Source organism: Apteryx rowi, unplaced genomic scaffold (genome assembly GCF_003343035.1).
Source record: "Apteryx rowi isolate R43461 unplaced genomic scaffold, aptRow1 scaffold_19, whole genome shotgun sequence".
Taxonomy (NCBI): domain Eukaryota; kingdom Metazoa; phylum Chordata; class Aves; order Apterygiformes; family Apterygidae; genus Apteryx; species Apteryx rowi.
In genome coordinates, this window is record NW_020448196.1 from 4,446,620 (window position 1) to 4,458,530 (window position 11,911).

The following is an 11,911-nucleotide window of genomic DNA, read 5'->3' on the forward strand; positions in this document are numbered from 1 at the left end:
GTGCCAAGACACTGGAGCGGGAAGAAGGGTTTTGAAATAGAGCATACGCAGGTAAGCTATCTTCCACACGCCAGTATGAGTCACCTTTTTTTCCAAGAAATTCATGTGTGGCAGAAGGTCTGCCGTACACTTCTGCGCCCCATTCACCACAGGGTTGTTCCTGTGAAGCACTGGTGGTACCGGGGATCTGTGCTCTAAATGAGTCTTGTCCTTTGCAAATGCCACTCAAGAGAGACCCTTATTGTAATCCTACTGCTTGTGGAAAAAAATTATATAATTATCAGAAAAAGCTGCCTTTATCTTCAATCTTTTTCTGTATTAAACTGATCTATTACTGTGGAACAAGAACTCTTGAACCTGCCTAGATGGATCAATTAGCAGACTTTCAGTTTACACTCCCTTCAGTGAGGGCATAGCTAATAGAGGCATTGCATCTTTTTTTAGTATAAAGCTAATTTAATGACTAATAAGCACAGGGTTGTAGGATCTCTGAGCATCTCTGCCCCATTCCTAATGACAGCTATGGAGAAAACTCTAGAAACTTAGAAACTAGAACAAAAGAGTAGAGTGGGAAGCTAATGGGAAGATGTGTCATGCTGCCATGGTATCGGCATGTACATGCTCAAGACTTTTTTTTAAAGCAGGCTGTTAGTGAGTTCTTGTTGCAGCTACAATTCTAGGATTGTGGGAAGGGGTGGAGGCAGTCAAAGGTATGTTGATGCTTAAGATTGTCACAATGCTGCTTTCTGTACTGCTCCTTCAGTTACTCTTAGAGCCGTAGCCTGTAATTTGGGAATCGTGGGTTATGTTCCTTGCTTTGCCAAGACTTGACTCCCTTTCTTTCAAAATACTGAGTTGGCATAATTATGCTTGAAGCCTAAGGACATCCAAAGTTAGAGGCATCACTGCAGAAGTCATCCCTTCCAGCTGATCTCTAAACCAAGACGAGAGTTCTTGCTGCCACCTGCATTCCTGTTCCAGATGTTGTATTGACTGCTGGAAGACTGATCTTGAAGGGCTACTTCTAAGTCTCAGTGACTTGTTTTGTCCCCTGAAATCAGCTGGACAGAGCTGTGCCTGTGACTTTGACTCATGTTAGTCTTTCTAAGCACCATGGAAAGAAGCTTTCCTAGCTGATATTTCAGCGGTATGGATTGGAAAGCCAAGGCAGAGTGAAAGATCACTGCATATGTAATGCTGCTGAGTTGCAGTGATAACTCGGGTTTTTTCTCCTCCCTCATCACTCCTGGCTTCCTCTTTTTTTTTTTTCTTTTTTTCTTCCTCTCGCTGTCTCAGAGTATAGCTGAGTAGCTTCCCCTTTTCTCTTTCTCTTAACTGGTTTTGCTCCTGGAATGATCTTTGATCTAGCCAGAATATAAAGGGAAACTGCAGGAAAGACAAAGGATTTTCTCCAAGACAGGACACAGACAAGTGTTGCTGTATGAGGACAGCGAGACAAGAAGGCTTTTGACTGCACAGGCCCAGGTTGGTCCACGTAAGGCAGAATGGCTTGTATTTACAGAGATAAACTTTTGATTTTACAGCTCTGAGGGAAGGGTGTGTTATTTATCAACAGAGGAAAGCATTTCTACTTGTAATCTGCTGGGGCTGGTTTGCTGTCAGGCAGAGCAAGCTATTTTTTCCATGATAAGTAACAAGTAGTTTTGGGTCAATCCAGCCCATTGAATCTATCTGACAACGTAAAGTGTAGCAAGTATTTGCTGAAGATGTTGGGAATTTTTGCCTGTTCAGGAGCAGAGAAACAAGTTTGAGATGACCTTGGAGAGATGCAGTGAGATGTGTGTGTAAAATCCCAGCCCCTGTATAGCTGCTGATAGTCAGAACTGTGGGGTTGTTCCCCCCCCCCCCAACAAACAAAATGAGCAAAAACATGAAAGTTAAGGTTACTGGCAGCCTTCCTGAGCTGCCGAAAATGGCTACTGCAGTCAACTAATATGCATGCTATGAGCATGGGAATTAATGATTGGGATTTCAGAAGTTACTTCTTATGAAACGGTCTGGCTGACAAAGGGACGAAGAAATAAAAATTATTCTGGTTTCTTATTCTGATAGACAAACTGACTTCAGACAAAGAAGCTTGGGTAAAGAAGCATTGGGTTTTCTGCATTTCTTTTTATCTCTGTGCCTCTCAGCCAAGAAGGAGAAGCTCTTCTGACTGATTAACAGAGGGCTCTTGTTGGGAAGCAGGTATGTGGCAACCAGTAACCTCAAGGTGCAGCTGCTGCTGGGGAGCACTGCAATAAGCTCCCACCAGATAAATATGCAGAAGCACTCTCCATCAAGGGGAATGCTTACATGGCTTCTCAGTGCATCTGTGTTTCACAGTCAGGCATGTGGTATTTGTGAGCATAAAGTGCTGTAGTTGCACATGCAAAAAAAAAATCTAAAAGACACTTTACCATTCTCAGTGAGTTAACATACTTGGTTTCCCTTCCAGCACCATGCTACTCCAGGAGGCTTAAAGTCTGGTTTTGTTTCCTTTTCAAGGAAGGACAACACAGCTTGCTAATATTTGTCACTCACCAACATGTTGGAAGAAGATAATGATGAGATATGTTGGAATAACCTGGAGAACTTCCGTGTGAAGCTGATCTCTGTTATAGATCCTTCCCATATAACACCATATCTTCGCCAGTGCCAGGTGATTAGCCATGATGATGAGGAACAAATTCTTAATGACCCCAGCCTGGTCATGCGCAAACGGAAAGCAGGTGGGTAAAGTGCAACCTTTGACTCCCTAGACAACATGATCTGTCGGGTCTGGGCAGTGGATTGAAATACAAATGCTAATGTACTGGGCCTGAAGGAAACAGTCACTTCTAATTTACTACCTGCCTGTGTTTAAACTGTTGTGGGCAGGGCTGTGCAGCCTCTTTCCCCAGCACATCGTTGCAGGGGAGAGGAGGAATGGAGATGGCTCTATGGATGCATTTCTGAGCTATGTAAGGGTACTGGGAGCATAGAGGATGAGTAGCCTTTTAATGTTCTTGAACTCTAGATTAGCATAAGGGAGTTGCTTTGGTCTGACCTGCTGGGCTATTCTTGTATAATAATCTGGAGGGCGTGGAAATTCCAATATTTCCAAGATTAGTTCACCATTTATTGTGCCTTGTTCTTATCTTCTCGTGTTTTGAACTCTGGCAAAAAAATGTAAGTGAATTCTTCATGATTGTTTCTGTAGGGTCCTGGCCGTGTTTTAACCAGAGAGAATGATGAAATGCACTATGCTATTAGCACGTTGTTGCATTGTTAACAATTATTGATAAATTACTGAAGGCCATAGGAAAAGATTTATTTTTTCTATTTACAGATGGGAAACTGTGGAAAACAAAAGAGAAGCACCCTGTGCTTGATTTGGGACAGAGTATTTCTGAACAGAATAGGGAACTGAGTTCAAAGTCTTTTTAGTCCAGGCTCTCCTCGGCCTGTCTCTGCTGCCTGTTTAGTCATGTGTGGTGTTCTAGTGATAGTGGCCCGTTTTTTCCCGTATTCACCTCTGATATTTGGGAGCAGAGTCTTGAGCTGCAGAAACTGTTGTGGTGTATCATTTTAACACACTTTATCCTGCCGAAGGCTACAGAAAATGTAAAGTGGCTTTCTGAAATCTGCTTTCTGCACCTGTTGTAGCAGAAGCTAGACACAAGGGTTAATTTATATCTGTTCCTCCACAGTTACAATTCTCTTGTATAGTTACTTGGCAATTGGCTTAGGATTTGCCTGGGAATTTGATTCCAGAGACTTTAACCTGCATGTGGGGAGAAGATGAAGCAATTTCTTGTTTTCTTAGAAATAGGTAAAGAGATAAACAGATGAACAGAAAAAGCTTGTTGCTATTATTTCAGGTGTTCTTCTGGACATTCTTCAGCGGACAGGACGCAAGGGCTTTGAAGCATTTCTTGAGAGTCTTGAGCTTTATTATCCGCAACTGTATAAGAAGATAACTGGCAAGGACCCCAGCAGGGTTTTCTCTATGATAATAGGTAATGCTCGGGTTATGAAAAACAACTATTCATTTGATGTTGTTTTGCGGCTTAAGGGGGAATTCACCTCCGCTTCTCCCTCTCCCCTGCTCAGGGGAGCAGAGTCGGGAGCGTTCCCTGGCTTGTTCCCTGTGTGTTTGTGAAGGGTCGGCTTAACTGGCAAGAATAGCCCCGGCAGTATCACAGGCTGGAGCTGGGAGGAGGACCTGGAGGAGGAAGTAGAAAGGATTGTTTCTTCCTTGTGCCTGTTGTTTTGTCAGTGATGTTGTTAACAGGGGAAGAGATGGGAAGGGCAGGGGCAAGACTGCATGGATAGCTTGGTCATGAGTCCTAAGGGCTTTGCTTGCTTGAGCATGGCCCGAGGGAGCCTGTGATGATCCCCAGCCTCAGGGATAAGTGTGTGTGTGGGGGGAGCAGGCAGGGCAGTGCTGGCTGACGCCTGCCCACCCAACAGACACCGCTGGGGAATCCGGCCTGAGCCAACTCCTGATGAACGAGATCACGAAGCTGCAGAGCGCTGTGCAGGAGGAGCGGCGGAAGGCCAAGGAGCTCACCGTGTGGCTGCGCACCAAAGAGGACACGATCAGGGAGATGTGGGTGAGGGACAGCTTGCTCCGCAAGCACCAGGAGCGGGCGCAGAAGATGAAGGAGGAGAGGGACAGCCTGAGCAAAGAGCTGCGGAAGTACAAGGATGAGAACTACAGCCTGGCAATGAGCTATGCCAAGCAAAGTGAGGAGAAGAGCACTGCCCTCATGAAGAACCGGGACCTGCTCCTAGAGGTCATTTACCCTTTTCTCGAGCTTCCCCCTTACACAATTCCTGGAGGCTGTGCTGTGCACCTGACTTAGCTTTGCCCCAGGATGGTCTGAGCCAGTCCAGCATGGGGTACTGTACATGTTCTCTAGCAGGTGGCATCTCTCACTGGTGCTTAGCTCAGCCCTGTAGGCCCATGTATTACAAGCTGGCTGTGAAGAGTTAGCAAACTTCCCCCCATTCAGGACTGAGCCCTCTTGCCAGGGTGGTAGAGGAGCAGCACGTTGTTATACCTGTTCAGCACACAGACAGGGCTCCAGTCCCCAGGGTACCAAACTTCCCGAGGAGAACAGAGTGGGGTGGGAACTTGCCCCTGTGTTTGCCTGGGGAATGGAGTGAGATTTCTGCCTCAAGAGAACTGCCTTTGCAGGCTAGAATTTTCTCCTTGTTACTGGTTAGCTCTGAACCTTCTTGTAGATTGATCGTTTGAAGCACAGCCTCATGAAGGCTGAAGATGACTGCAAACTGGAGAGGAAGCACACAATGAAACTGAAGCATGCCATAGAGCAGCGCCCAAGCCACGAGGTGATGTGGGAGATCCAGCAGGAGAAGGAGCTGCTTTTGGCCAAGAATCAGGAGCTGGAGAACACTCTCCAGGTTGGTAGGAAATGGTTGGATACGGGCTCCTGAGATGCAGTGAGGGGGCCACAGTGAAGATTGTGTGGGTCAGCTTTGGCCCTGTTCTCTCAAGTCAAATGGAGCATGTAGGACGGTGGGGAGAAAGTTAATATGGAGTTTGCTGGTTGCTTTATGTCCATTTCTTCTTTGTCCAGCAGGTTGCCAGGGAACAGAATTTGGAGAACAACCTCTCCAAGGACACTCTGGAGAATGACTGTAGCCAGGTATTAGAAAAATGCCAGGAGCTGATGAACACCATTTACAGCCTTCGTAAGGAGCTGCGGCAAGCCGAGGTGCTCCAAGACAAAGTATGTGGTGCAGGAAAAATTCCTGCTGGGGGGCAAAGGATAGTAAGAATAGGCAGATGAAGCATCTGCAATAAAACCTGTTATCTTGCCTATGGAGCAGAGGAGCTGCTCAGCAGCAGTCTCTGCTACTCCTACTCTATTGGCCATGGTACAGTTTGAGGAGAAAGGCACGCGTTTTAGTATTCTCTCTCTCTGTGGCATTAGCAGTGTTACCTGTTGATGCTGTGTCTGTCAATTAAAAGTCCATGCCTCAGCCTGGAGGAAGATGGGAGCTTATATTATGATTAACTGTTCAGGTACATGTAAATCCATCATGTCAGCAGTCCTCTTAGTCATCTTGACCAGCCTTCTGGTTGGCCTTGCTCCTGGCTGAGCTTTGGCATTGCATGGAGGTCTGGCTGTAGCAATCTCTGGCACAAACAGAAGTGGGGAGAGTGTATCCCTGGCTTGCCCCGCACACAGGGTATTTTTGATCTTGTCTAAACAGCATGCAGAGGAAAAAGAGATGCTTGAGCTACAGTGCATGTCTCTGAGGAAGGACTCTCAGATGTACAAGAAGCGGATTGAAGCTGTCTTGCAACAGATGGAGGAAGTGGCTTCAGAAAGAGACCAGGTGATAAAACAATCTTCTTGGAGCTGCTCCTTCCTGCATTGTTGCTTGAAGTGGGCAGATATTGTAATCCTGAATGTACTGTCATGTGACATGCCATATATTGCCCCTTACGCCAGGCACTCCTGACCCGAGAGCAGTTCTATACGCAGTACTCCAAGAACTTGTTTGAGAGGGATGCTTACCGGAAGCAGATTCGGGAGCTGGGGGAGCGATGTGATGAAATGCAACTGCAGTTGTTCCAAAAGGAGAGTCAGTTACTGGCTACTGAAGCCAAGCTGAAAAGGTTGCAACTGGAGCTGCCGACACCGGTATTTCTGTGGGAATGTTATGTGTACAAAGGGTTGAAAAGCTGAGCAAAGGCTCAGAATGTGACTCTTTGGAGGCCTTTAGACCTAACATTGTCCAGAACAAGTCTGAATTCAGCAAGCAGTGGCCAGCTGCTTGGGAAGCTATTTGCATGGAAATGCTGACTTTAAAAAGTTGAAAGACATGATGGTTCCTATTGGCTCACTCTGGTTTCAGGCAGGGATAGGCTGGACTGATGCAAGCTGAGGCCTTTTCTGGTTGTGTTTGGAGTGTGTCCAAAGATGATGAGGGGATGCTCAACCACCAAACAGTGAACTCAAAATAGTGACCACGTATGAGCCATTTGGATTAAACTGGAGCAGGTGGGAGGGTGCAAAAGTTTCCGGAACAAAACTGGACATACAGGGGCTTTTAATTACCATGGCATTTTGTGTGCTTTCTGCAAGTGGTCAGACAGTATTGTAGGAGGGAGGAAGTCCCACACTTCTGTTTCTAGCTTTCAGTCTCCTGTATATCCCTTATTGCTACTTCTTTGCTTGTGAGAAATGATTAACTTACTGGCTTTCTTATTTCAGACTTCTGACCTGGATGACACCTCCTCCAGAGATTCCCAGGAAGTAAGTAGGGTGCCTCGCTTACCTTGAACTTCCTTATGGGATGATTTTGGATTCCTCAGTTGTGCTGAGTTTCCCAAATAATAGCAGCTTTCAGTTCATGGCTCAGACTCTTTTCGGTGGCATCAAAAAGTACAGAGGCAGCAAAACAGACCAGTGATAGATTCTCCCAGTGTCCTGAGATGTCTAAGTGCAGGAATGCGGTTATGGCATTTGTCAACAAAATTGACAAAACTGACAAAATGTCAGTTCTAAGCTAACTGGGGGAATTGAATGATTTTGAGTTCTTTCTAATTGTATCTCTTGCGGGAGGACAGGCAAAAATAACTATTGCTATTACCCAAGGGAGATTTGTAGTAAAGACTTTTCACTTAGTGTATAACTTCATCATGGAAGTGATTGTCACATTGTCTGGAGGCCAAAAGTATAAATGAGGCCAAAAGTAACTGGATGTGTTCATGGAGGATAAATCCATGAGTAGTTCCATAACTTCTGATTCAAGAAGTCCCCTATTTTGCTGGCAGCAAGACATACTAGTGAAAGGTTTGTTCTGCACATGTCCTGTTTCTTACACTCCTGCCTATGCATCTGCTCCTAGCTACTGAGACAGGATATGGGGCAGTTCTCATGTTCTTGCTTTGTTTCTGTCCCATAGCTTACTCTTCATGGTCATCTAGATGAAGATACACAGCTGAATAATAAACGTAAGGCTTTTGCTGGGAAAACATGAGGTAGAATTCCTGAGAGGATGGTCCAGTGTTTCAAAAGGATGGGAAAAGACATCCCTGCTTTTCATTTTTAGTGAAGAATAAGTCCCTGTGGTCTAAGTTTCAGAGGTAGTCTGTCTGGGGACTCAGCTTGTGAGAGCTGCTTCTCAGTGGGGTGTGATTGGCACTCTCTGAATTGGGTCTTCTTGAGATGGCTCAGAATAGATACCCACAAATTAAGGCTTCTAGATTCCCAAGGTTTGATTGCCATACCACCATCCTTCTCATTTATAAAAGGAGAATGTTAAGCCTTTTTTTGAGGTGATTTGTCTACTGAATTTTTCCAGGAAGAATCACATGGTACATAGTGAAAAACATCTCCTGGATTTTTTGTTGGGGCATACTTTGTGTTTGTGGCAGAGCTGAGAACAGAATAAATGTCCTTCCACTTCAACTGGACCACATGGCTTTCTCCAAGTTTTTTTCTTTCCCCTCCTCCCTTTAATGTTGCAGGTTATTTTCACAAAAGCAGAACCATGTAATTAACACTGTCATTGGTTCTGTTTTTGTGGCATCCCCAGTGGAAATGATTCAGCGGTGAGGAGGAATTAACAGGCTCCTTTAAGAGCTTGAAATTCTCTTTCAAAACATGTTGAGAAAAGAAGGAAACTAGCACAGTAGAAGAAACTCTTACTGCTCTGATCTTCTGGAAAATCTACTGAGATGGGAGACTTGTTACAAAGGTTAAATGACATTGATCCAAAAGAGTCTTTCATTATTCTAGTCCTACTTGGTTCAAAATCAAGTATCCACAGTACCTGATCACTATATGATGAGTCACACTAAAACATAATCTGATGTTACATATCTTGATAGGCACAACTTAGTTGTGGGGGAACGGGGACAAATTGTGGTTAGAATCATGATTAACATGACTTTTTCTGGTCATCTTTAACATAATTGGCTCTTTAATGATGCTAAGCAGAGGTGCTGCTTTGCAAAGGTTCATTTTGCTCATAGTTAAGCAGAAACTAGAAAGCTGATGTCTCTAAGCCTGATAAAAATCCGTCATCCTAAGCAAGATTTGGGGGTCAAGTAAAACAAGCAGGGACTCCTGTGCATTGATTGCAGGACTGAATCCTGAACATTTTGGGGTTTGGTTTCAGTTCTGCCGTTGATGCTGTGCAGCATTGGGTAGTTGCTATATTATAGCTGTTGCTATTTGACAAACTGGTGGAGGGAGAAGTTACACAAGGATAATTGTAACTAAAGCTGTGATTTTTATTTCTCTTAGAAGATCGCACTGAAGGACAAACCCAGCAATTTAGCACTCAAGAGAGTAGTCCGCCTCCAGAGTCACCCAGTGTAAGAGAATATTTGTGGGCTTTTCTTTATTTTGACTGTAGTTTGTGATCTTTAAAGCTCTTGTTGGTGATTGACTTACCAGGTTTGAGAAACATGGAAGCAGCTACTGCTTTTCCAGGAAAGCAGAGAGTTTCATGCAAAAATTACCCTCCAAAAAGGGTGAGCTCTAAACAGCAGAACACTCATCTGCTGGTTATTTCTCCTCCTGTCCTTCGAAACTTGTTCTAATTACTTTTTGGCCTTTATCGCTGAGTATGAATTTTTTCAGTTTAACAGTCTGCAGTATTACTGTTGGTACAGGAAATAGAATTTCAGATTTACAAATTGAAGAGCACGCAGAATGGTGATACTTAATGTGTGAAACAGGGATGTATTACCATCCTGCGTGCATAATAGCAGACAACCCAGAAATGAACACATTGTACTTCATTTTGCAGGCCCAGGTAGATGTAAGAAGGCAGCAATACACATTGTAGTGCTTTCCTAGATGAGGGTTTTGGCTGTAAACAGTTCTTTGTTGTTTGAAGGCACAGTTTTTTTTTTTCTTTCTTGATTTTAAATGTAAAATAATTCAGGGCACAAAGAAGTGTTACACTGCAGAGACTGGGTACAGTGAACCAGCCTCAATGCCTGTTTAGTGCCTCTAAAGTGCTCTTTACAGAGCAGACTTGCACTACATGATGCTACTGTTGAGTCTGATCTTCATGTGAATCTGGTTCATATTTGTTTGGATTTGTTCCAGTTCAAAGAGTGTGGCTCAGCCAGTGAGGACCTGGCAGGAAAGGAGCGGAGGAGGATGAAGGACTGCTTTGAGCATTACCGAAGGTCTGGTCTTTAGTAAGCAGAACTAATATAGACATATCTGTGTGACTTAACTGAATTTGTTGAATGTATTTCCTCTTTTCTGTCCCTCCCCTGTCCCCAAGCTTGATTCATGGAGGACATAAATTTATTACAGTTCTTATCATCAGAGGCTCACGCTTCTAGCTGAAGTGGTTGAGACTCCTCTGTTTTAGTACCAGCAGTAGCCAAGATGGAAACCATCCCATTTGCACTGAACCTGAACCACGCAGATGGTTCCACAGCATTGTAATATGGGGGCTGCAAAGCACTGTTAGTGTGGAAAATTGGGTAGGTTTCTCTTATGCAAATGAAATCCATCTGACATGCTCCTGGCATCCAAGACCATGCTCCTGGCATCCAAGACCATGCTCCTGTTACTGTGAATGGGAGCAAATTTTCACCCTCGGTCCTCTTCAAATGCTCTTGTTTCAGGGCCCATTTTCCAAATGTCTTAGTGTCTTCCCTGAGTGCTGGCTTCATGGAGATTGAGAGCAGAGAGAGCAGTAAGACCCTTGTAAAACAGAGACCTGAGTTTTCATATTAGCTAGAAATGCTTCTAATGGTACTGTAAACAGCTTTGACTCTTGACAATACTAATTTTATTAAATAAGGAACTTTGTTTAGGATTTCTTGCCTTTTTCAGCTGAACAAAACCCCCAAAATAAGAGTGTCTTCATCAGTTTAGACTAATTGTATTTACTCTATACTTGCTTCCAGTCACAGCTTATGTTGGATGTGTGAGTAAAGGGTCATGTTTGATTAACCCTTAAGTGGCTTGATACTTTTATTGGAGTTTACGGAGGAGGTTCAATATGTAATTCAAATGTCACTTGTTTGTAGGGGGAAAAAAATCTTCTAAAATGAAATGTCTAGTCTTGTTTTCAGAAAAAGGGCAATGCGAAGGGTACCGAAGAACAGACCCCATGAAGCAGACTGGGAAAACACCACTGGCAGCGACAACACGGACACTGAAGGCTCCTAAGAGCAGGACCTGACCTGGAAAGCGGAACGTGGAGGCACGCTGGGGGCTGCAACGCACCCGTGTTTATTTTCGTCACTTCACATGGACTGCTTAGATTTTAAAACCATCTAAAAAAGCATCACTTCTAAAAAGTTGGAAGGCTCTAGACTGTTTTGTTTTTAAATCTCCACCACAGCTACCTGCTGCATATCCTCAATGAACTTGACAGTTTTGCATCTCCCATCCAGAACTTTGTTTCTGAATGAGAATAGAGTAATGCAAGAGGCATACAGCACATAAATAAAAGAAACGAGTTTAAATATTTGAGGACCCAAAGAGTGGGAGAGTTGTGTGCACAGTACTGGTTCTGTTTCAGGGAAAAAAGTCCAGGTATGAGCTATTTTATTTATAAGTTGTCTTGTATTCCAAGCTAGTGCTTTGCACAAGGAAAAGGGGGGGAGGTTAGTGTAGAGAATTTTAAGAAGCCTTTGTTTGTGCTAGGAAAAGGGGCTTCAAATCCATTTTAAGAGATTGTATTCGTAAGTCCCAGTAATTAAAGGAGGGGACTTGCAACCCCCTTCTTCGTGCTTGTTTCAGGATTTGTTGACGCGGGCGAAGCAAGCGGGAGCGGAGCCGCCTCAGGCCACGCGCGAACAGACGCGCAGGCGAGCTAACAACATGGCGGGGGGGCGGGGCTGCGACGAGGGTGGGCGGCACCTGCCCTCACCCGACATGGCCGCCGCCGCCTCAGCGCCAGCGCT

The 11,911-nt window shown here is 44.5% G+C and overlaps 1 protein-coding gene across 25 annotated transcripts in view; it reads left to right on the forward strand.

The window, feature by feature from the left end:
- CARD9 (caspase recruitment domain family member 9) overlaps window positions 1–11,911 on the forward strand; it is a 21,990-nt gene that overhangs the window by 151 nt on the left and 9,928 nt on the right. For 15 of the 25 annotated variants that reach the window (XM_026062337.1, XM_026062344.1, XM_026062352.1 and 12 more), the window contains exons 1-14: window positions 88–1,485; window positions 2,074–2,208; window positions 2,509–2,732; window positions 3,864–4,001; window positions 4,456–4,781; window positions 5,233–5,412; window positions 5,589–5,741; window positions 6,229–6,354; window positions 6,471–6,662; window positions 7,236–7,277; window positions 7,930–7,978; window positions 9,276–9,346; window positions 10,089–10,183; window positions 11,063–11,540. In XM_026062337.1, coding sequence (XP_025918122.1) covers window positions 2,549–2,732; window positions 3,864–4,001; window positions 4,456–4,781; window positions 5,233–5,412; window positions 5,589–5,741; window positions 6,229–6,354; window positions 6,471–6,662; window positions 7,236–7,277; window positions 7,930–7,978; window positions 9,276–9,346; window positions 10,089–10,183; window positions 11,063–11,171 — 1,665 coding nt within the window. In that variant the 5' untranslated portion in view covers window positions 88–1,485; window positions 2,074–2,208; window positions 2,509–2,548 and the 3' untranslated portion in view covers window positions 11,172–11,540. Of the gene's footprint in view, window positions 1–83; window positions 1,486–2,073; window positions 2,209–2,458; window positions 2,733–3,863; window positions 4,002–4,455; window positions 4,782–5,232; window positions 5,413–5,588; window positions 5,742–6,228; window positions 6,355–6,470; window positions 6,663–7,235; window positions 7,278–7,929; window positions 7,979–9,275; window positions 9,347–9,428; window positions 9,506–10,088; window positions 10,184–11,062; window positions 11,541–11,911 lie in introns of those variants that run through there. The other 10 variants (XM_026062338.1, XM_026062359.1, XM_026062360.1 and 7 more) reach the window with 10 other exon arrangements.